The sequence below is a fragment of the Panthera onca genome, chromosome D1, assembly GCF_046562875.1.
Source record: "Panthera onca isolate mPanOnc1 chromosome D1, mPanOnc1 haplotype 2, whole genome shotgun sequence".
Taxonomy (NCBI): Eukaryota; Metazoa; Chordata; class Mammalia; order Carnivora; family Felidae; genus Panthera; species Panthera onca.
The window spans coordinates 78,076,404-78,101,715 of record NC_138348.1 but is presented as its reverse complement, the minus strand read 5'-3'; the positions used below and the strand labels follow the sequence as shown (position 1 = coordinate 78,101,715).

Here is a 25,312-nt window from a genome sequence, read left to right as displayed (position 1 = left end):
TCAAGCTTGCCCTAAAGGAACATAAAGCTATTATTCGGAGTGACTCTCCACAAAAGAAAAGACTCTTCCAAGCATTATTAGATAATGGCTCTGAGTTAACATTAATTCACCAGTACCTAAAACCTTACAGAGGTCCACCAGCAAAGTGAAGGATTATTGGGGTCAGGTGATAAGAAGAATTTTGCCTCAGTCTCAAGATGAGCAAAGTAATTCCACAAAACCATTGTGCCCCATTTCTCCAGTTCCTGAATATATGATTTCAAGAAGCATATTTTGAAACTGGCCAAAAGGAATGAGGTGAAGCTGTTATGGGGGAAAGGGCCACGTGAAACATGCTCTAGAAAATTCCCTCCATCTGGGAAGATAGCACTCCCAGAGCAAGTCACGTGGTATGGCTTCAGTGATTCCAACACTGGCAAAGTGACACAGTCCCTTAAATGTCCCAGCAGCAGTTGCCTGCCCCACTCACACATCCACCCAGTCTCTGAAACTATGGTTTCTCAGGCACTGTGCTGGCTGCTGAGATGGATGCTCAGGAAATGATGGCAACTCCTCAGGCAGTTTGAGCTTTTGAGGAATTAGCCCCTCTTCCTCACTTGCAATTGTGGTAATACATCTTCTCTTGGTTGATTTCCCAGATTTACAGTTAATAACAGCTTCCTACAGTGTCTAATCTCTTAATTCTTTTAATCCTTCCAACTTTCCAACACCTGCATTACCAGTTTCCTGAATTACACCCCCACTTCTTGAAATACTTGGCATAGTCCTTTGTTCCTGAGAAGAATGTAACTATAACAGTCCCCAAGGCCCAGGGTGGTTTTCATGGGATGAGAATTAGTGACCTATAAAGTCATCATTTAATATATCTCACACTCTGCTGTGTGCTTCCAGGAGTATGCCTATGTCTGTAGAGAATCACAGAATTAAGGAACTATTATCCTGTAATATTTTTAAAAGTGTTGCCATGGTGCATCAATAGTATGTGCAAAATGACAAAAGGAAAAATATGAAAAAGAGTCAAAGCATCTCTAATAATCTGGAAATGATGGCCTCAATCGCAGAAATGAAATACAGTGGGATATCTCTCAGAGAAGGAAAATGAAAGAGTCTTAAAAATACTTAAATATAGGGTGCTGGGTGGCTCAGCCGGTTACGTGTCCGACTTCAGCTCAGGTCGTGATCTCACAGTTCGTGGATCTGAAATGCATGTCGGGCTCTGTGCTAACAGCTCAGTGCCTGGAGCCTGCTTCAAATTCTGTGTCTCCCTCTCTTTCTCTGGCCCTTCCCTGCTGGCACTCTGTCTCTCTGTCTCTCAAAAATAAATAAACATTAAAAAAAAACTTAAATATAATAAGGGTGAACTGTTGTGATATTTATTTCATTAGATGACAGAAGTTCGAAGTCACCTTGCTCAGGGAAATATTCACTTCTCTGTTAACTAGATGGCACCTCCCTACTTCTAGCATCGTACATTCTCTTTGTATTTTATTGTCTCCTTTTTAATAACAGGGAACAGTTAGTCAAAACTCTGATATTTAAAAAGCTTACAATCCTAGTATTTCCTGCATGTTGTTTAAGACATAGTTGTACACATAAACACAGTCAAAGGCAAGGAAACAGACATTGATATACTCAAAGCAGGACTGACAGCCTCCATCTGACACACAAGGAGCCTGTTGGATGAACTACAAATGTATCCAAAATTTATTATTCAGTTCTTTTGGACAACTAATAAACAATTATATATAGACTTTCATTTTTACTAGGAGAAAATTGTTTACTTGTAGTCTACTAAATAAGATATTAAAATTCGATTTTTTTTAATGTTTGTTTATTTTCCAGGGAGAGAGAGAAACACAAGTGGGGGAGGGACAGAGAGAGGGGAAGACGCAGAATCCGAAGCAGGCTCCGGGCTCTGAGCTGTCAGTGCAGAGCCTGATGCGAACGCACAAACTGTGAGATCATGATCTGAGCCGAAGTCAGACGTTCAACCAACTGAGCCACCCAGGTGCTCCTAAAATTGAATCTTCTAAATTAAAGCATTTCTAGTCAAATTTACTAAAAGACTGGCATTAGTATTCAACCAAAAAGTCTGGCTGCAGATTTCCTGCCAAAACACTGGCAAAGATGATTGAAAAAATTTACGATTTGGGAAAATACTTTATTAACAGTATATTATCAGTGTTATCTTAAGCTGGTCATGGTTTTTCCATACTTTTGCTTTTTTTTTATTGTTTTATTTTAGCTTCATTGGTGCCAATTTTGTTATTAGAGTAATCAAACAAAATCAGCAAGCTGATAAACTACTAAAGTTAACTATGGATCTCACGAATGGATGATCTTATGTAAATATTATACAGAGACCCAACGGATTCATAATTTGGATTAAAGGACAATGAAAAGTAAACATGGTGACTCCAGAAATTCCATTTTCAACATAAGCAAAGAGGCAGTTATTTTATCCTGGACCAATTCAAGGTGGTTTCATAGATTGAGGAGGCTAAGGTGCTGTAACTGACAGAAAGCAATAACCCTACAGAAATCCATCAGAGTCCCAGAGTTTCAGGTTGCTGTCTCTTTGATTATTTGAACTTTCATTTCTTTTACCACTTAACGCTAACTTATAACATGTCTCTTTATAGGTTGTTTATTTGGTAGGTCAATCAGCCAACAAGGAATTATCGAGAGGGGGGCTAATGTGTTCTAAAGTGGATCTGAATATGTTGTGAGCAGGGTACTAGGTGATAGAAAACCAAATCCCTGATCTAGAGGCCAAGGGCCAGACTGTCACTGTATCTCACATAGCACAGGACAGCGTCTCAAAGAAGTAGAATAAATTAGCCAAAGTATATTTGATCATTTGAAAAGTATCAAATGAATGCATTAATAAGTAAAAATTTTCAAGAAATATTCTCTTTAATTCATGAATCATATTAACTATTAATATCTAAAGGATAGAAGAAGGGTACAGATTCGAGCTAAAATGCACTCTGTCAGAACTCATGGTGGTGGAGATTCATCCTGGAGCCCATTCCGATCATAGGGCTTCTCCTGCCCCCTGGCACTGCAAACCTGTCAGCCCTAAGCTGTTTCTTTCTCTCTCTGGAGAGATATTGCTGAAAGAGAAGCGGACATCATTGCCTTCGCCATGCTATCCTCTCCTGCTTCCTTGGCAGCAACAAGAAGGCCAAAAGAAATTATCCAAAGAGCAAGAGCTAAAGCTGGAGACTCACAATCTAGGCTTCTAGAGCCATTAGAATGCCAGGGTCCGTGGCGGACTTGAGAAAGTGAGGAGTTACAAAGTAGGAAGAAAAGCATAGTATATATACCTTGCCAAGTACATGGAAAGGATCATATGTCCCTTGAATTACAAAGGGGTGATTTCTGCAAAGAGCTGGAAATTGAGTCCTGCACTCAGCTGATTTGTTTAACTGCAGGAAATCTAAGGTATCCCATTAGTTCGGACTTTACTGTATTTTTAAGGGAAGGTTTTAGGGATAGAAATGTCTCTGAAATATGAGAAAGCTCTCTTGCTGCTGTAGGAGAGCTTATCTCCCGGTCATCATCTTCCCAACTCAGCTTTAACGTCTGGAGTACTGTTACCCCAGACACAACAGTCACTTAATCTCATTTCATTTTTCAATGTCAGGGCACATTAATATTTTATAAATAGAAACAAAGTCCATAAGCTAAATTTTTCTCTTATAAAAAAAGTACAGATTTATTTTTTAAAGTGACATGACTAATTTTATCATTACAATTTTATGTTCTGTGAAAGTATCAAATGGTGGAAATCGGAGGTTCTTCCCTCTATTTTGTCAAATTCCCCGATAACACTTGATGTATGGAAACCAGCTATCTTCTCAATTCATCAATACCAAAAACAGTGCTGCAAGAATATTTAACTAGAAAAAAACTAAGAATGTATGTCTAGAAGTAGAAGTATTTAAGAGCTACAACTTAAAATTATTCAGAAAAAATACATAGGATCACACTGCTTTATGATATTTGAATGGATTTTTGGTAATTAAACATTAATAAGGTAATTTTTAAAGGGAACATAAAATAATAATTGCAAAGGACTCACTTATGTGATGCCATTCCAATTTTATTTTTACTCCATGTGGTAGACAACTTAGTAGGTTTCAGCTAAAACAAAATAAAACAAAACAAACAAAGCGAAACAACTCTCATGGGGACAAATCTCTCTTGTTTGTTACTTAATAGGACCCATGTCTGAGGGGGTAGAGAAAGCTTGGACTTGTGACACACACAGTTCAGATTAGATACAGTATGGCTTTATTTCACTAGACTCTCATAATTCAGGGGTTTTTCTCCCACTTGCCATTGGAAATTTTCTATCAACCAGACTCCTTCATCACTGAATTCTTCCCCAAATCACAGTCACCATCAGCACCGCTACCCACCAACAAACATAACACCCCTTTCCCCACATACTTTTAAGCTTCTAGTACTGCATCTACTCATATGTTGGTAAGAAAAATTATCTGAGCAATGATCTACGACAGGTGTCTCCAAGTTGTTTCTCTAAGCCCTAGATTTCCATGGCAGATCCTTAGTGTCCACTGAAATGGATGACAACAGTGTCCCTTCAGGCTGGAATGCTGGAGCTTGAGACACACTTTATCTCTTTTTTATCTCTTATCCCTTCAATGAGATTCACTATTCTCTCTCCCTCTTTACTTCGGAGTTCATCATAACACCATTTAAGAGGAAAAGTAAAAGTTTCTACTGTTACAGCCTTGAAAATCTTTTATTCCCAGATTGATTACATCTGGTTGATTACCGGGGAGATTTCTTTTCTTTCTCTGGTATCTTAACTAAAGAAAATGTGTATGTTGCATCTGGCAGATAGGGGAACAAAGGCAGATGAACATAAGTATGTGTAAGTCATTTATTGCCTCTTAGTTATTAATGTCTTTACCCAATTAAATTATAAGTTTCAAGAGGGCTAGAATCTCTCCCCATACTGTTATTCTTTGGAGCACCAATACAGTGAAGAAGGACAGGAATACTTGGTTAAAACTAGTTGGCTATTTTAGAGGCACCTGGGTGGCTCATTCGGTTGGGTGTCCAACTCTTGATCTCAGCTCAGATCATGATCTCACAATTCGAGAGTTTGAGCCCCATGCCAGTCTCTGTGCTGACAGCAGGAAGCCTGCTTAGGCTTCTCTGTCTCCCTCTCTCTCTGCCCACCCCCTTCTCAAAAATAAATAAATAAATAACCATTTTTTAAAAACTAGTTGACTGTTTCCTTCTTCTTTTATTCTCCATCAGTACTGAAATCCCTGTAAATTCAGAGTGATATTTATTTTTGGATAAGCATGCTCAAATACTCGAGACCATCAGTAATACCTACTTACTGGGCAATTTAAAGTACCCTTCAACAAGATCCTGAGAGTCAACTGTGTTTTACGCACAGAGAGGGAAAATTAATTCTGTGTCTATGTCTATCACAGTATGTCACATTTCTGATTGAATCTTTTCAACCTGCTTATTAGACATATAGCACAGGGATAAATTTGTCTTTATAAACTTCATATGTGTCACCAAAAATAGCTTCAGGATCACTATAACCCAATGAACTAAGAACGTCCAATAAATGATTAGGCTGCATTTGACAATGAGAATTGCATACACTCTTCTTTAAAATCTAAAGCACAATATTTCTAGGGAGAATCTAGTTACCCCGAAGTTCCTCTGAAAATTACACCTATGATATTTTAACAGCAGCCAGATGGAAAGCCTTCAGCTTTTGGAACTAATTTTACTGACTTTGTTCTACAAAGCATCCATAAAAATCCTTTTAATCATAGTCATGATGTGGTTTTTTTTTTTCCCAACTAACTAACCCTACATAATTTTGTATTCTTGCCAAATTGACAGTATCCAAATTTTCTGATTTTAAAACTGTATTCACTACAAATCTGATACAGAACAACTTATCTAAATATTTGAATCTATAAGTACTTCAAGATCAATTGTTTTCAGAAGAAAACTAGCCTGAGTTTATGGAGATAAGTAGTATTCTCCAGTGTTAAATTACTCAGGTAAGAATTTAACAATAAGGAAGCTTTTTGTAATTAAATATAACTAATTATGTAAGTGAGAACAGTCAAAAATCATTTTATCAAAATACATAAGTCACAGAATTGTTTTGGCCATTCAGGAACTGTAGTATATTAATTCAAGTAACTTTCCTAAGTCTATGATGATACTGACGTGCATTGTCACATTACGTTAACCCTGAAGGCTTGTCTATCACTTTATTTTCAAACGTAATATGATAGTATAGAGAAATAATACCTGCCCTGAACATGTGAAGGTGAAGTTATTGGCTCACTATTGCTGAGGTACGCGTGTGACAATTGTTCCATGAATGGAAATTGACTTGAGATAGTCCAAACATGCTTTCTCATCAGGTTCTCTTTATAACCAAAGCCATATATCTGCAGGTTAAGAGGCCAATGTACATGAGGTAACCTCAGGTTACAGGTATATATGAAAGCAAACTGATCCATACAAAGAGAAACTTATTAGTTTAGCCTCATCAATGTGATGTTTTTAACCAACCTAGCAAGGCAGTTTGACTCAAGAATGCAAAAGCATACATAATAGGAATGAAACACAGCATTATTTTTATTGACAATTCTAAGGATCTCTGATTATCTAGAAAAAAATGTAAATCATTAGCAAGATATAGAAGACCCACTTTGAATTGATGACTTTTTATTTCTTGCTTCCTCATCAACCATTTCCTCATTTATTAACAAATATCTGTAGTGGGTGTATGCTAAGCCAGCACTGTAGTTGATATAGTGGATACAAAAATAAGCAAGTAATAATTTCTGCCCTTGAGGAGATTTCAGTTTAGTGGGAGAAAAAAAACAGGCAATAACTAACGATAGCAGTGCAAGATAATAAAGTGTTTTTTGTTCAAATTGCTAAGGACATGTTAATAAAAATCATCTTAATCAAAATGGGAAAAGGTTGGATTCTCAAAGAAGAAATTGAGCTTGATAGATGCCCGGGAATCAGCTAGGTAGAGAAGCTGTTGAAAATGCCAGGCACTCAGATCTGTTTGGACCTTCAACCTCCCTAATTCTTCAAATTCAAATTGTACATACACCACGTGTGCTTCCTGGACACTTGTCAGTTCTCATGATAAGTCTACAACTGTAATTTCCTATTTATTTACTTCCACCTGTCATTCTATGCAGTAGCTTCTCTTGGTTTGCTTTAAAGTCCCTGTAGTCCATAACCTACATAAAGGGAAAGACTGCATTTGTCATTTTAATAGGTAGGACAATCCCCAGTATCCTGAATTGCTGTGGCATAAAACAAGAGCTAAGTAAATCATTGAAGAATTAAAGCTGAGGGAAGGAATAGTTTGTGCAAAAGCACTAATGTGTGAAACAACATGACAGAAAGTTGGTATCTCTAGAGGAATATACAATGGGGAACAGGATAGAGATGGTTCTAATACTAATCCTTGACAAGGCTGTGCCCGTTTTGCAGCATAGATTAATGGGTTCAATTACAGCTCTGAAGCTAAACTGCTTAGATTGTTTCCTAACTCCACCATTTACTAACTGTTTTATATTAGGGAAGATATTTAATCTCTCTATGCCTCGTTTTCTTTATCTGTAAAGTACCTACATCAGGATTTTGTGATGTTAAAGTGAATCATCTATACACACTTGGAATAGTTACATCACGACATTGGTAGTTACATCGCTATTGAGTAATAAATGTTAACTAACATTTCTAGGCAAAGAGATTTGCCATTTTCTCCTGAAGAATAGGAAGGGACTCAAGATCGTTAGGCAGCAGTGAGATATGATCCCCTTGGATTCTGTGTCGGTCAGGATTCACTGCAAGAAATAGAAACCATTACTTACCGCCCTAGTTGACAGCCGTCTCAAAAATTTGCTCCAAGTTGTGTTTTTTAAAGCACATCTTATTTATCTTTGACTCTACATCTTCCATGTATTCAGGCACATAGTAGGTCCTCAATAACACTGACTTAATGAATTAATGCCTTTGGAATGAAGAAGAAAGGTTTTGCCAAACTGTTTTATTCTACTAAATTCTTTCTAAAACCATTCCTCTGAGAATGAATTAGGATCGTTTGTTTCATCCTCTTATGCCAAATACTAAATGCCACGCAAAAAAACGTCCACAGTGGTAGAAAATATAATTCAGACAAAAATCCATGCAGAGTTGGAAGAGATTAGTAACATAATTTAGAGTGGTGCCATGCTTTGTGAGCCACATCTCTCTTGCCAGTAAATTCAGGACACGGAAGTAGGAGCCATTCATAGACTCATCCAAAACCACTGTAGTGATCAGCCCCCACTCTAGCAAGTCACCGTCCACACTTTTGCTCTTTGGGTTCCAGGTGTGTAATTACCAACTTGTGCATTTATTCAAGACACATATCTGCCAACAGCTTTCTCCATATAGCTTCTTTTAACCACTCTGGTTGTCCAAAATCAATGATATGTTGCCGCATATGCTCAGTCTCTCAGGACGACAAACAAACTATGGAGCAGTAACGGATAAATATCTCATCCCCAACCAAGCCTCATATTCCAAACATGGCAAGCTTCAATTTCCCACCCTGTGGCCAAAATCTTGGCAGCTGCCTTTGGCTTTATACCCTGCTGGTTCTAGGGATTCTTGCTGCAGTATGTACTCACAGGCGAGATCATATTAGAAGGACATCACTTGAGTCTTTCAACTACTATCCCCTATAATATTGCCTACAGAGAGACATTAATAGCACTTTAGAGCAATTTATCGTATAGAAAAGTGTTTATATATATTAAAATCTGCCTCAAGCGTCTGTCTCTGGTACCTGTGCATAAAGTCCAGAAGGATATGCTGCGAGTTAAAAGCAATTAGAACAGGTTTGGGGTGGAAGGAAGTTTACAAAGTCATGGTAAAGATCAAGCTTCTCAAATCCCAAATGGAGAAAATTTCATTTCCTAGTTCAGAACAGAGACTTTAACAGAAGATTTTGTGTCAAGCCAAGTGCCATGTGTCTGTGTTGTCCAGGGAATACCCTGCTCACAACTCCTTCAAGAGGACCGTTGCAAAGAGTGAAGTTGACTGACAGGCTCCAGCTTCTCCATCTTTAATCCACTGCCATATGCATATCAGGCTGCTTCCAGCAGATGACTGGGCACAGGGGGAGCTAGAACAGAACATTAGTGCATGAAGCAGGACAAAATTCTGGCTCCAGAGTTTCTCCTAAGCCTAGCTGGAATTTTCTCAGAACTAGGCTTCACTTGGAGTCTCTTCGTACCCAGACTTTCCTTTCCTTGATTTCTTTTCAGACATCAGATCTGTATTTTAGTTGATTATATTAAAAGCAGAGAAATAGGCCTAGGGCCTGCTCGGATGGTTTGTAGTGAATGCATGCATTACCTTGTTCATGTTTTAGCTTTGCTGCCAATGTTTTGAGTCTCTCTTCTGTTGTATTCTCTAGAGGGCCCAGTTGGTTGGGTATCTGACTCTTGGCTTCAGCTCAGGTCATGATTTTACAGTTCCTGAGATCGAGGTTCACATCAGGCTCTGTGCTGGCAGAGCAGAGTCTGCTTGGGATGATCTCTCTTCCTCTACCTCTGCCCCTCCTATGCTTGTGCTCTCTCTCAAAATAAATAAAGAAACTTAAAAAAAAAAAGAAGGTTCAGGGGTGCCTGGGTGGCTCAGTTGGTTGAGCATCCAACTTCGGCTCAGGTCACGATCTTGCAGTCTGTGAGATCAAGTCCCACGTTGGGCTTTGTGCTGACAGCTCAGAGCCTGGAGCCTGCTTCGGATTCTGTGTCTCCCTCTCTCTCTGCCCCTCCCCCACTCATGCTCGCTCTCTCTCTCTCTCTCTCTCTCTGTCAAAAATAAATAAACATTAAAAAAATTTTTTTAAAGGGTTCAAGTTATAAAACTATTCAGCATGGAAGAGGCTAGCTCTCCTCCCCTTCATTCTTCTCAATAGTAAAAACATGCAGAGGTTTTGTTATCAAGGCCCTCTCTCATACAATTTTCCTTACTCCCAAGAGATTTTATGATCCAAACAGGACCTGTCCAATAAGTATTTGGGTACATCCAGGGATGTCAGATCTGTAAAAGGATTCAGAGAAGTCCAGACCTTGCTAAAGAGCACACTGTAGAGAACAAGCAGCTTACTGCCCCACAGGCCATTGTTTGGAGCCATTGTTAGAGACAGACTACATACTGATGGTCAGAATGGATCACAGATTTGGCAACTTTCTTGATGCTGCTACCTTGAAAATATTTTGTAGACCTTAAGTAGCAAACACTGTGGGTCTAAGAATAATATCAAAAATCATATTTCAGTAGGAAATATCATTCTTTTCTCAGTGTGGGCATCCAGACTATTGAATTGCATCCCGTTAATTTACAATGCGAGCACTTTTTTTTTTCTTTTTACTTTTGTCTCTGATTATTACCTTTTGTTCTCTCAGGATATGTTTGATTTCTGTACACGTATTCCTACCTTAATATTAACAGAAAAGAACAATATATTCTTCCACCACCTGAAAGCATGCTTATGGTGCATACATTTATAGACACTCCTAACTCTCTTCCTTTTGTGTTTATATTTTATCACAGCCTTCCGGCCCCTGCTCTTTCACCTATTTCTTTTAATTCTATTCCTTTGCATCTTACCACTATTTGTTGGCTACTCATAAATGCATAATCCTGTGTCAGTCATCTCAAAAATAATTTAAAAGGGCATGGACCCTGATATATTGGATCAAATAGTATTTAGGATATGTCTTCTGAGACATCAGTATATCAAGCTTACCTAAGCATTCCCAGACCACCCAAATTTTTCCCCTTTCTGGATTCCAGTCATCTTATCATATTTTTGGATCTAGGCATATGATTTCTTGAATTTTAACTAGAAAAGATTGCTTACATTTTATCACCATACTAAATTATAAATCTTTTTGAGAAGATATTATTTATGCACTCCTATACATCCACTACTGTACATTATATCTTATACACATTAAGCTCTCAAGAAAGTGAGAAGCGATTTGTTACCTGCAACACACCTGGGCGGGTATAAGCCTTGTTAAGTCTCCATCTGAATTCTCATTCCTCCCAATATAGACTAGCCACACTGGCCGGACTTGGGAGCTGGCCACGGACTTCCTGCCAGAAGCTGGATTCCTTGCGGCCAAAATGAGGGTAGAAGCCTGAAAAGGATGCCCCCGCTACAAAAAAGAAATTGACTCCAAAAATGCTCTAATGTACAGCACAGTACATGTAGTTAACAATTAATTATACGCTTGAAAGTTGGTAAATGTTCTTACTACAAAAAAGAAATGGTAATTATCTGAGATGGTGATAATTAGGATGTGTTAATTAGCATTATTGTGTAATCATTCACTATACATGTGTGTGTGTGTGTGTGTGTGTGTGTGTGTGTGTGTGTGTGTGTATCAAATCATCACTTTGTATACCTTAAACTTACACAATCTTTTATGTCAATTATAGCTCAATAAAATTTTTTTAAAAGGTCTAAATCATTTTCAAATGCCACCATTTTACTTTTTAACCCTTTTGCTCTTCTAGTGTAGACCACACCGGTTTGTCACTACATAGTTCTGCGTGAGCTATTTAGAGATGTAGCTACTTTTCCAAGTTTCTCTGCTTAGAATTATTTTCCTCAAGAACTCCAACTTATTATTGCTTTGGCAATTCCTTTTATATACCAGATATATCCTTTTGGATAATCAAAAATTTGGAAATCAAACTTTCCAAAGATTCTAACTTGTGCTCATCAAGTTGAAAAAATGTACACAGCTGGGCATATTCATGTCTAAGACTGATTAAATAATCACCCACAGTAGTTCACCCTTGAACTAGAGTCAGTGTATTCTAAGGCACCTGAAAGTTCTTTATTTTATAACATCTTATTTTCCATTTTGATAATAACTAAAAAAGTAACATAAATATATGTTAGGTATTCACTGACCAATATGATACCCACCAGTCATAATTATTTAAATTTAAGTGTAAATTCATTTCAGTTAAATGAAGTTAAAGTTCATTTCCTTAGGCACTCTAGTCATATTTCAGATGCTCATGAGCCATGTGTGACTGACGACTACCATATTAGTGCAGATATACAACATTTCCAGTGTTGCAGAAGTTTCTATTGGACAGTGCTATTCTGTATCACTTAAATAATACTATAATAATCAAGTACAACCACACATTTTTGGCATCTATCCTTATATATTTTTGGCATTATGTAGTGTTACTATAAATACTGCAATGTAATAGAAAAAATAATTGAAACAAATTAATGTATAAAATATATATTCGTGGAAAATGAAGAATAAATGACATCGATAGCTCTAAAAGGATATGGTTTTACTAAGGTGCTAAAAGAAGAGAATATTTACATGTGGAATTCAGAAGAGCCTTCCCCAGTTTGCCATTTACATTCAGAAAATCAACTTTATCCACCAAATTAAATTAATATTTTTTGAATTTTATTATGTAATAGTTGTACTTTATTTAATTTTTTATAGTTTTGGTTTTCAAAGTCAAATATGAGCCACAGGTATAAGAAGTTCACAGCTAATTTGTGCTTGTCCATAATTAAGTAAAAGCAAAATAAATACTATTTAAGTCAACACTGGTGATACTCAAAAATTTACCTTTTGTTTAAGGCATATCTTTCCATTACATAAGCATTAGAAACTCTGAACTAACATACAAGACATTAAGAGCTGAGAGCAACCTTTGAATTGTGCATTATTAGCATGGCATAAATATTAGTCCCCAGCAGTTGTGTGTTACTTTGAATTTTTCTTCAAGGCTCTATATATTCACATTGCAAGTTTATTCAGCTTGAGTTTGTTGAGTCTCTACCCCCAGTTTTGTATTCAACCTATGTACTCAAATTCACTATTAGAAATTATGATATCCTATGATATCCACAGTCTAGTGAGAAAAAAAGGGGTCATATCACACCCCCATAAAAAGTTTAAAACATATTCTGAAACTGAGAGAGCCTGCAATCTCTTGGGGAGGATGGGATGGGGGTGCGGTGGAGAAAATACCAGGGTCCTTAATGGACATCTCTAGTTTTTAACTCCTCCTTGTACCCAGTGCTGTCACATGTTCAGCCTCAGAGTATTCAGCCACTTTGCTTTATTTTGTGCATTCTCTGGGCTAATATTTGTGACTTTTCTTTAACTTCTTTATTTAGCATGTGTAGCTGACATAGAACAAGGCATCAAAGGAGGCTTAATAATTTTCCACAGAAATTCAAAGGTTACTCTTAAGTTTTGTTGACATCTTTGCTCGTAAAACAGGTCATATTTTATGAATTTGATTACTGGGACTTTGTGCAATTTTCTAAGTCAAGCAAGGAAGCTTAAAGCTTTTATATTTTATTCCCCTTTTGGACTCTAAAGGATAAAATGGAACTCACAGGAGAGCAGAATATGAGATTCCATAAGCCCAGTTCAAAGAATCAGGATAGAATCTTCGCTAAATAAAAAAACAATTCTATTAATTTTTAAAAATGAATCTGGCTATGAAAATAACATAATGTGTCACACATACACACACATGCCTGTAGTGATACACGCATATCTTATACAAGAAAACAAAATAATGCAGATATATATATCACACACATATATATGCATATGTTTAAATCTTCCTTGTCTTCTGAGCAAACACTAGACTATTATATTAATTGGAAGTTGTATAATGAACTTTGCCATTCATTAGATTTGTTTTTCATCTTGGGTTCAATTAAATAAAATCCTAAATATTTGTGGGTAACCTCACATGGGTTTTAATTATGATTTAATATAAAGATTCCAAATACCTCTGCCTTTCTGCTTTCATGGTAATTAGATCCTAATACAGGCTATATTGCAGAATGAAATTCTTTGAATATGCAATCACTGGCCTACAGACCATTAACAGGGTATTTGCTTAAGGGGATTTCACAAGCTGAACTGTGGAAATAGCTTGTGCCATTGCTATGTCATCTTCTAGATAGACTATCTGCACTGAAAATTCAAGATTAAATTATTCTAATTACTGTTAAATGCTTCCAAGTCACAAAAGGCTGTGGTTTTCACAGAGTTTGAAGACTCATCGCAGACCCCTCCTCCTTACAACCCGACCACTAACCCCCAATCTCACCACTCTGTGGGTTTGTGTATTTTGAGTTGCTACTGGCTTACAAGGAAAAAAAGCTATGAAAAAATTTTTAAAGATTTTTAAAAATATTTGTAAAGATACTTGCTAATAAAAACTGATGTGAAGTAGCCCTTGTCAGTTTAGAAGGAAGATATTTTCCAGTGACCCTGCTAAACAGCCTGGGAAAAGTTATTTACAAATTTAATGCGACCCTCACCGTTTCCTTCATCCTTCCTACTTAAACCTACACACTTAATTTTTCAAATAATATTCACCTTTTATTTTCTGAGCTAAGAGAATTTAGTTCTCCCCCTTCATAAATTTTAAAAATAGATCTACTGAACCTCTCCTAACCTTGGTTTTGCAGAATCAAGGCACACCTAGAGAAAGACAGGGAAAAGTGTATATTTTTTAATAAAATCTTCTTCCTGATCTCTTTGGGAAACCTCCTGAATTTTAGCCTACTTACTTACCGATGAAAAACAAATAGATGAGGCAATATGTGTTTGCCTATATTCCTAGGGAGTCTGAGTTGGCAACAAAACACGAGGCAAGAATCCAGAAGTGCCAGACTCTAATATCAACTCTGGGAGAAACTAATCTCAAATTCTCACATTTTTCACATTTAAAATTGGAATGGGGTTATTGGGAGGCAGTCAACGAAAACCATCGTAAGTAATTCTGTAAGTATAATATGCAAATAATATGGCAAAAAGCCCAAACCTTATTTTTATTTCATTTCCCCCAAATTTTACAGTTTTCTTATTTCCGTTTTCTCTTGAACTCTCAATTTTTTTCCCGGAGGAACTGTAAGGTTAATGGTTAAATATTATATGAAGACCGATAGGAAGACTAGGGGCCCAAGGTGCATAGCACATGTGACACAAATCACCTTGTTTGGCTTGGTGGTTGAACAGCATAACCTCAGAGCCCGTGACATATTAAAAGTAAAAAGACATCCCAGGCTGGAGGAGGGCTTCTGAGATAAAACCATAGGTACATACGGAAGGGTTAGCAGCAGTGGCCTCCTTAGAATAAGGGAGGGGATGGAAGAAATGAACAAGCGCTGATGTTTGCGAAGTACTTCTTACATGTGCCGTGTTCCTGTCCTCCCCCCAACAGCCCATATACATAACAGCCTTAGCACTTACCACAGGAGTGGTGTTGTCTATCTTCTCCACTGAATTATATGTTCATGGAGTAGAAGATCAAATATAATGTACGATCTACCTGGGACAAAACGTTACCTACCAGTGACCGGCACAAAGCAGGCAATTAATACATATCTGTTGACTGAATGAACAAAGCCATGTGTTAACAGTTAACATTCCCATTTGATGAGTAAGGAGATGAAGGTTCAGGGTGATTAAGTGACATAGGCGGATCACAGACATCACATAGGTTAGTAAGTAGCTGAAGAGGGAAACCCAAGCTTGTCTGACAGGGAACCACACTCTCCACTAGAGCAAGCTGCCCCACGGAAGTCAAAGTGGGACCAACTGTCAGAGAAAAGTCTCAGATTTTTTTGTGAAAGGGTGACAGTGAGAAAGGAAGCTTCCACGCATCCCTGCCTACAACCAAAAGATGTCCAAGAAGCAAAAATGGATAATTTGGTTCCTGGGTACAGTTCAAACGAGGATAAAATCAGAGCATTGGGGTGGATTTCCTGGCAGCTTCTTCAGTAATGTTTTTTTCCCTCCAATGGCTTGTGTTTGTTTGCTTTTCTCTTTGCGTCTCCCCTAACTCTTTCACCCCAGCTTCTTCCTTTCTGTCGTTCAAAATTCCTGGGAGACAACTTTATCCAAGGGTCAGGAGAAGCCACCAAGAGGTCTTGACTGATTGATTGCACAGGCTCTGCAGTCCAGCCACCAGGGTTCCATCCCAGCTCAACCCCACCCTAACCAGGTGACATTGGGCAAATTACTCAGCTTCTCACTGTCCCAGTTGCTTCCTCTGAGAAATGAGGCTGTTAGTAATAAAATCTACCTACTGTTATAAGAACTCAATGAGTTAATACCTGGCAATTGCTTAGCACACTATCTGGCATATACTGGGAACTTAATGAAGAGTAGCCATTCCTATGCCATTAGCCCTAAAATTCAGGACCAGAGCCAGCTGCATGCATACTACAGCTCATTAATCCCCAAACACATCTGTCATACTCCAGATTAGGCTTGCTACATCAGGTTCCAATACAAAACTCTTTTCCCAAAGGCAGCAGTGAAGTGTTGCTGACAGTAAATGAAAAAAAAAATTTTTTTTCTTGTATCCCCTGACTTACATAGTCAATGGCTTGGGACACAGGCAGCTGCCTTTGGGGTCGTTCTTCCATACTAGCTGCTACACGTAAAAGCCTCCTGGGTCTGGATAGAGAAACGAAAAAAGAGCAACGTTCTTATTTTTCTCTTGCATGTATTTTTCCAATAGTATCGCAAGTTCATTTGAATTCAAGAATGAATCTCCACATCACTCGACCTGAAGAACAGAGGACTAGAAGGTAAAGGAGGAAACCAGCTCACTGTGTTTGGAGCTATTGACAGAGCTGGGGTCATGTCATGATCAGCAAAAGCAGTGATTGGGGTGAGATAGGAGGAGCTGGACTAACTAACAGAGGCTTCTTTTTCTCCTGTAATGACATGTCCTGGGGTGTGTAGTCCACAGTTAGTGCAGTTCTTTAAGGGAGTTATCAAGAACTTTTTCTATCCTTCCACCCTGCCCTCTTTAAGATGCATTTCCAAGCTTTTAGCTATAATGTGGTCACTATACTGTCTGTCATTGGGTCACAAACCACAGTAGAAGAAGTGAGGAAAAAAGGCAAAGGACAGAAGGTTGAAAACACAGGCCAACAAAATAGAATTCTTTTAAAATAGCCTCCACAAAAATTCCACCCACTGACTTGCATGTACAGATCTTCTGGGCCAAAAATATTAGGCTCAATCACATAAAATTGCTGATAGTCAACTGTGCTGATGTACAAAAAATACACAGCATAGGATTTCATCTAATATAGCATATGGTAACCACAAGAGAGACTGAGACACGGGGTGTTTTATCTGGACCTACTGCGATTGAACAGAATCAAGATTTGGTTAGTAATAATAAGTGGCTGAAATAATACTGAATAATAACTAGCAGTGTCTCCTCTATCTTCGCCAAAGAGGAAGTCTATGTTAATATCAGAGTAAATACATTATACACAAAGGCACTCGAGGACAAAGAGGACATGACATAATCACAAGTGCAATTAACAAGATAATGCGTTTAATAACATAGCTTCAAGATTTATAAACCACTATTAACAGAAGAACATAAAAATATTGACAAATTCACTTTCAAAGTGGGATATTTTTACATGTTTTTCTCAGTAACCAATAAGCTGGCCAAAAAAATGAGCAACACGATTAATAAACTGTCTTCACAATCATGGGTAGAACTCTGTTCCCAACAGAAGGATTATTTTCTTTCAAGCACATGGGAACACTTCGGAAATGACCACATGTTCAGCTATTAAACTCATCTGAACATATATCAAAGAATTAATATCAAACAGTCCATGTTCTCTGATAAACATGCAATTAAGTTAGAAATGAATTTTAAAAAGAAGTAACTTTTAAGAGTTCAAATGTAGAGAGGGGCACCTGGATGGCTCAGTCAGGTAAGCATCCAACTTCGGCTCAGGTCATGAACTCAATGGTTCATGAGTTCAAGCCCTGTGTCAGGCTCTGTGCTGACAGCTCAGAGCCTGGAGGCTGCTTCAGATTCTGTGTCTCCCTCTCTCTCTGCCCCTTCCCTGCTCATGCTCTGTCTCTCTCTGTCTCTCAAAAATGAATAAATGTTAAAAAAAAAAAAACAACCTTTTTTTTTAAAGAAAATGAAAGAACATTACTTGTTGAAGTTAACATTTTATGATGTTAACATAATCATACTAAAATCTAACCAGAAATAAAAACAGGAAATAAAATCAAAATCCAATATGATTATCATAATAAATATTTGCTCTCAATATGATCATCATAGAAGCACTAAAGGACTACTCAAAATTAGTGGTCATGGATTTAAAATGCTTATTTATTTTGAAAGAGAGAGAGAGTGGGCATGTGCATGAGGGAGGGTGGGGTTAGGGGAGGGGTTGAGATGGCTGTGGGGAGGGGCAGAGAGAGAGAGGGAGAGAATCCTAAGCAGACTTCCTGCTGTCAGTGCAGAGCCCAAGTGGTCATGCATTTAAAGTGAAATCACTCCTCATGATTTTATGTTTCTACACCTACATTCAGTTTTCACAAATGCAGGTGCAAAGTATGTTGGGTTAGACTTAACTAAGGTGGTTTTCCCAAACAAATTGGAAGAAGCCAAGAGGAGCAAAGCTGCTGAGAACATAAAAAAGGGAGTCATTAGAATGACAGGCCACAGATTCTGTTCTGAATAAGGAAGGAAGAATGGATAGCAGGGGAATGAGGGATGATTTAAAAAAGTATGAAGATCAATGATCTGTAGTCCTGGTGGGGATGAAAAGCTGATTTTATCAGTAATCCTGAGAGGTAGGAGAGGTCATACTTATGCATGAAGATACTGAGACTCAGGTATGTTAATGTTCTTTTCTAAAATGACTATAATGCAGTAAATAAACAGAAGAACTTTCACTCCAGCCTGAATAGTTTGGCTCTAACTCCTTTTCCTGGACCTGCAAAATTATTCTGCAGCCCTGTCCAACACTGATTTGCTGTAACCTTCCTAGCTAGCGCAAGCTCTCAGGGATTAACTCTCACTTAGGGTCAGTTTAGGATTCCTACATCATCAGTCAGACCCTGATAAAGTTCCGATTATATTATTTTTGGTAATGATTTAAATTCTAATTCGCTGAAATAAATGTTTTCAGGAGAGAGGAAACATCTCTTTAAGAAAATAAAATTAGTTCCATGGTCATAAAATATCCATAGTGAATAAGGATGGAGATTGCAGCCCAACATTCCCCAATCCCTTTATATTCTAGCACAATTTAACGTTCCTCCAAACTTACTCCTCTTGGATAACCCATTCACAATGTTTCCTCTCTCCTTTTGGGGATGTTAAATTTTGAACACATTATTTACTACCTGCAGTTTTGCTGTTTCTTCATTCTATATAACAATTTGTCTGAAAAGTGCCAAGAATCCTCTTCCCTAAGTGCCTATAAATCTCCTCATAGTGTCTATTTGTTGGGTAGCCCTCCTCCCCCTTGCTAATCTTACCAAGAATTCCTTCAAGGTCATCAAAATTGAAATATGAATTTATAATCATTATGTAATAAGATCTGGGGAAACTTCAGGGGGATACAAGGGAGACTTGTTTGGACTTTTGGTGGGGGGTACAAACTGATATTTATTCTTCTGCCAGTATCAATAAATAAGAGCAGGTGCAATTTATGTGTGTGTCATCATTCAGAAAATTGACAAAAATGACTACCAAGTTGTCTCTTAAGTAAACCGGTTATCATTTAGGATCAGGGTCAGAACAGGTAGAGTGGTTATGTTGATTTATCTTCTAAGTTGTGTGCCACGTTCTCTGATCATCAGTTTCCTGAGTGTGACCTATCAGCCTTGAGAGACACCCTTTCAAGTAAACAACACCAGCACATTATGTCTTTGAGGGGCTTCACCACAACTGTAAAACAATAAATCAAGAGCAAATTCCTCCTAAACTTATGTTGCTAAGATATTATGGTGAGAGAACAAGAAGTACTCTGGAGAAATTAAAATAAAATACTTTTTCATAATTGGAATGCAAAACTCTGTCTGTCCTCAGTGTCCAAATTGCTGTCCTAAAGAGAATCTGTGTTTAGAAAATACACTTGTTATCTTAGTATTTTCTCCTTTTTTATCACTCCTAAAAGGCCTTATTTGCCCTTGTTTTTATTTCTCTTTCCCTATTCCACCATATAATTTTCTCTTACACTTATTTATTTTTGATTTCTCAGTAGTTTACCCTACTTGATTTTCTATACAATATTGAATTCCTGCCAGTTCTGTAAAAACTCATTTCAGATCGCTTTAAAGTGTGATTTTTCTCAAACCCCAGATGCAATAAATGTGAAACACTGTGCCATGTGGAAATTCCAGTCACTGCATTTGTTTGGTTAAGACAACTTAATTGCTTGCAGAGCCAGCTCCAGTTTCAGCTAAAACAAATTCAATGGCTGTTGTGAGTAAGGTGAGAACAAAAAAGAAATAATATATCACCTGTCTGCCAAGGGCTCTTCACGGCACCTATCATTGGCAAGAAGTCAATGTTAGAGGGAGGGGTGTCAAAGAGGGTGAGAATAGAGAATGGAAAACTAATGTTCCTATGAAATTATTGCTGAACCAAAGGTAGAAAAATCATATCAGTATCAAGCAAACTTTTCAGATAAGAGACAGTTGCACAGAAGAGGCCACGGAGAGACGTTATCACAGTAAAATGTATTTAAAAAGAGAGAAAGACATTCTTTGTTCAAAATCTGAGTCTCTAGAGATATCAAATCAAAGAGATCTGATAAGCTGTGGCTAAGTAGAAGCAAGTTGACATTGCCCAAGATGTATAATTTTTTAATGTATACATTGTTTTGAAATCTCATTATGACTCCCCTCTAACTCAGAAACTTCTATTGTGTATTTAAGAGAAGATTGAGGTTAGGAAATGAGAAATGGCTTGGCCCAATCCCAACCAAACCACACAGATCCCACAGGTAAGGGGGCATGGTACAGATAGATGTTGATGAGAGAACCCCGATGCCCACTGGAACTTTGTATCCTAAGACTATCTCCCATGTACAGGACTTTAGGGCAATAAAGGGGACTATCAGAGAAATCTTAGGGAACCAGTATGCCCACTTTGGGCAAACAATATATTTTGATAGGCTGTGCAGATTTACTTCCACTGAAGGTCATGCTCAAAAGAAACCATAATGTTCAAATGGGTGATATTGGCAAGAACTGTGCCACAGGGGCCAAATGACAGCAGCACATGTCTTTGAGAATAATTCTGGGATCCTTCCACCCAGCAGTCCCTAAGGATATTGTTTTATCTCTATCATCCAGTGGGACCTGTGAAAGCCTAGAGCATTAGAGTTCCCTTTTCAAGTAAAGTACTTGAAAAATTAATCAAGGAGAATCCATAAATTCTCTATCTAAAATGAGTTGATATTAGATAGCAATTTGTATAGCAGTTCACTATACAAATATCTTTGAAAAGATAGTTCAGAAAATAAGGGCATCTAGCAATTCACTGTGCAAGACATGTAGAAACGCAAAAGACCATAGAGAAGAATGTCCCCTACCACAGCCTCTCACTGAATGGCTGTCCCAGAGATTAATATTTATGTAAACAGTATCTATAGGGCAAAGCAAGAACCCCCATCCCACACTTTCTATACTCTCAGAGATTGTCGGAAAAACATATATTCCAAATGCAGTCCTCAGGGCCTGTTGCAATTTCTATCTCCTCATGTACTTCTCTATCATTTTGTAATAACTGAGTGGCTCTATTTCGTAGTAGAATGCTCCATATTATTTACTGAGTCTTTTTATCTGATGGGCATATTGTCAAGCATTCTATGTGACTTATATCATTTAAGGTTTGCATTAAGGTTATAAATGAGATATTATTATCCCTATCTTACAAAGTAACAAGATTTTCATTCAAGACTGTATGGTAAATCTTCTCTGTGACCTACATACACACTCACACATAAACACCCACACAAACTTATACACATACTCAACCTACCCCCACTGATACCCCAAAAAGAGTTGATAAAATTTAAAAAGAAACACTATAAAGATGTAGCCATTCTCAAATACAAAATCAATACCTCTATGCACTGAAAAAGTAACAAACCTATATAAAGCAGTGAGTAGGACTAAAGACACAGCCTCCTGGGCTCCACATATGAAAGCAGGCAATGGAATTTAGGTACTTGAACTGAAGGTACTCCCATACGGTAGGGTTTCAGAGCCAAAACCATTGCTTAAAACAGGGGTCCTACTCTTTTTCTTAAGCATGACACTGAACATCCTAGTGTCGCCATGGGCCACTGCCCTGCCCAGCGTTATTGTATGGTAAGAACAGGCCATATCCAAACTCTCCCTTCTGCAGAGATGTCCCTGGTGCCAAGATCCACATCTTTGACCTGGGGCAGAATAAGGCAAAAGTGGATGAGTTCCCACTATGTGTCCACATGGTGTCAGGTGACTATGAGCGGCTCTCCTCTGCAGCCCTGGAATCTGCCCATATATGTGCCAATGAGTACACGGTGAAAAGCTATGGCAAAGATGGTTTTCACATCCAAGTGCGGCTCCACCCCTTCCACGTCCTCTGTATCAACAAGATGTCCCATGTTGGGGCTGATGGACTCCAGACAGGTATGCGTTGGTGCCTTTGGAAAGCTCTGGGGCACCAGTGGCCAGGGTCCACCATTGGCCAAGTCATCATGTCCACCTGTACCAAGCTGCAGAACAAGGAGCATGTGATTGAGACTCTACTCAGGGCCAAGTTCAAGCTCCCTGGCTGCCAGAAGACCCATATTTCCAAGAAGTGGGGTCTTACTACGTTTAAAGTGGACAAATTTGAACGAATGGTGGCTGAAAAGTGCCTCATCCCAGATTGCTGTGGGATCAAATACATACCTAATTGTGGGCCCCTGGACGAATGGCAGGCTCTGCACTCATGGGAAACTCGGCAATGCCCCAATAAATCCTACCTCCTGCAAAAAAATAAATAAATAAAAAATAGAGCCCTACTGGTGAAGAGGACTTCAAAAGGTGACCATTGTCACAGAATGGAGCTTAGATAGAGCTACATTTTGATAGAACCATAAAGGGCAAAAATTCCTTCCTTCCAGCACTGAGGCTTAGATGACCAGTGGTTCAGTAACTAGTCTGTGATATGCACGGTACCAACACAGGCCATAAAGATGGAACATATGAAACAGTCCCAGAGGGGCCACTGACGAAGGTAAGTAAAAACTGAGATGAGGAAGGGGCATTTGGGTGGCTCAGTTGGTTGAGTATCTGACTTGATTTCAGCTCAGGTCATGATCTCATGGTTCGTGAGATCAAGCCCTGGGTCAGGCTGCTTGGGATTCTCTCTCTCCCTCTCTCTCTGCCCCTCCCCTGCTTATTCTCTCTCTCTCTCTCTCTCTCTCTCTCTCTCTCTCTCTCTGTCTCAAAATAAATAAATAAATGTTTAAAAATTGAGGAAAAAAAAGGAGAATGACAAATAGAAACTAAAACAAGATGATAGACTTAAACCCAGCCATACTAGTAAGTATATAAAATTTTAATATGATAAACACTCCAATTAGAAGAGAAAGATTTTCAGAATGTATTTTTTAATCCAAGTATGTACTACCTAGAGTAAATATGCTTTAAATATGAAGATATAAATGGGTTAAAAGAAAAAAGATGGAAATATATATACCGTAAAAACATTAATCAAAAGAAAACCAGTATGACTTGATTAGTGTCAAAAGAGACTACAACACACAGAAAATTTCCCAAGATAAGTAGAGGCATTTCATATTGGAAAAATGGCTAATTTATCATGAAAACAACAATGCTTAATGTATAAGAAGGTAACACAGACAACCAAAGTAAGTGAAACAAAAATTAACAAAATTAAAGGGAGATAAAGATCCACACTCATGATCAGAGACTTGAATAGTCCTCTATCAATCATTGATATAACAACTAGACCAAGAAATAAATATAAATTTTTAAAAAATTTTTTTGAATAACACTATCAACCAGCTTGTCTTAATCATATTATAATGCGACACATCCAGCACCTACAGGATACACAGCATCTCAAGTGCACATAGAATATTCACCATGATAGACCACATGATAAGCCATAAAATAAGCCTCGAAAACTATCGAAGTATTGAAATTATACAGTATGTTTTTGACCACAAAGGAGTTTAATTAGAATTCAACAACAATGATGTATCTGGAAAATTTCCAAATATTTGACAATTAAGCATACACTTTTTAATAAGCTAGAGGTCAATAAGGAAATCACAAGTAAAGTTAAAAAATATTTTGAACTTAATAATAGAAACACAATTTGTCAAATTTTGTCAAATGCCACTAACGAGGTGCTAAGAGGGAAATTTATAGCTTTAAATGTTTATATTAGAAAATGTCAAAAATCAAAGATGTAACCTTTTGTCTAAAGAAGCTAGAGAAAAAAGAACAAAATAACCTAAGTTAAATAGAAGAAATGAAATGATAATGGTAACAAAATAAAAATAAATAAAATTATTTAAAAATCAATAAAATAAAAAACAAAGAAAAAATCAAGAACAAAACTTGGCTTTCTGAAAGATAGTAAGATTGATAAATTCCTAGCAATTCTGAGCACAAAAAAAAAAGAAAGAAAACATAAACTATCATTAGCAAGAGAAAAAAACAGTATATTAATAGACATTAAAAATATACCAAGAAAATATAATTAAGACATTTAGACAAACAAATTTGACAATGTAGATTAAATTGACAAGTATTCTGAAACACACAACTTATCAAAACAAAAACAAGAAGAAATAGACAATCTATATAACATTGCCTTTGTTAAAGAAATTAAATCAGTCATTTGAAAGCTTCCTAAAAAGGAAGATCCTGCCCAGATGGATTCATTCATGAATTCTATGAAACACCGAAGAAAAAGAAAATGTCAGTATTATTCACACACTTGTGGAAAATAGAGAAAGAAGGTACACTTTCCAACTCATTCTGAAACCAAAAATACCTTAAAACCAAAATCCAACAAGGACATCACAGGGAAAGAATATGATAGTCGAATATTCATCATTCATACAAACGTCCAAATACCTAACAAATGTTAACAAATCAACCCAAAAGAATACTAAGAAGGATAACACATCAGGAAATGAGGGATTAATTCCAATAATTCAAATGGAGGAACTATATATCTCAATAAATGCATTAAAAAGATTATTCAAAATCCACCACTCTTTCATGATTTTAAAAATTTTCAGAAAACTATAAATGAAAGGAAATAGCTTCAATTTGATAGACGATTGTTGCTTCACAAACTGGCCCCATACACGGAAGGG

At 37.5% G+C, this 25,312-nt stretch overlaps 1 protein-coding gene across 1 annotated transcript; it reads left to right on the top strand.

The window, feature by feature from the left end:
* Positions 1 to 20,933: 20,933 nt before the first annotated feature.
* LOC132660565 (large ribosomal subunit protein uL16-like) lies at positions 20,934 to 22,957 on the top strand. Its single transcript, XM_081790167.1, has 2 exons — positions 20,934 to 21,005; positions 22,256 to 22,957. The coding sequence occupies exons 1-2, from the start codon at positions 20,934 to 20,936 to the stop codon at positions 22,955 to 22,957; spliced, it is 774 nt and encodes a 257-aa protein (XP_081646293.1).
* Positions 22,958 to 25,312: the final 2,355 nt, after the last annotated feature.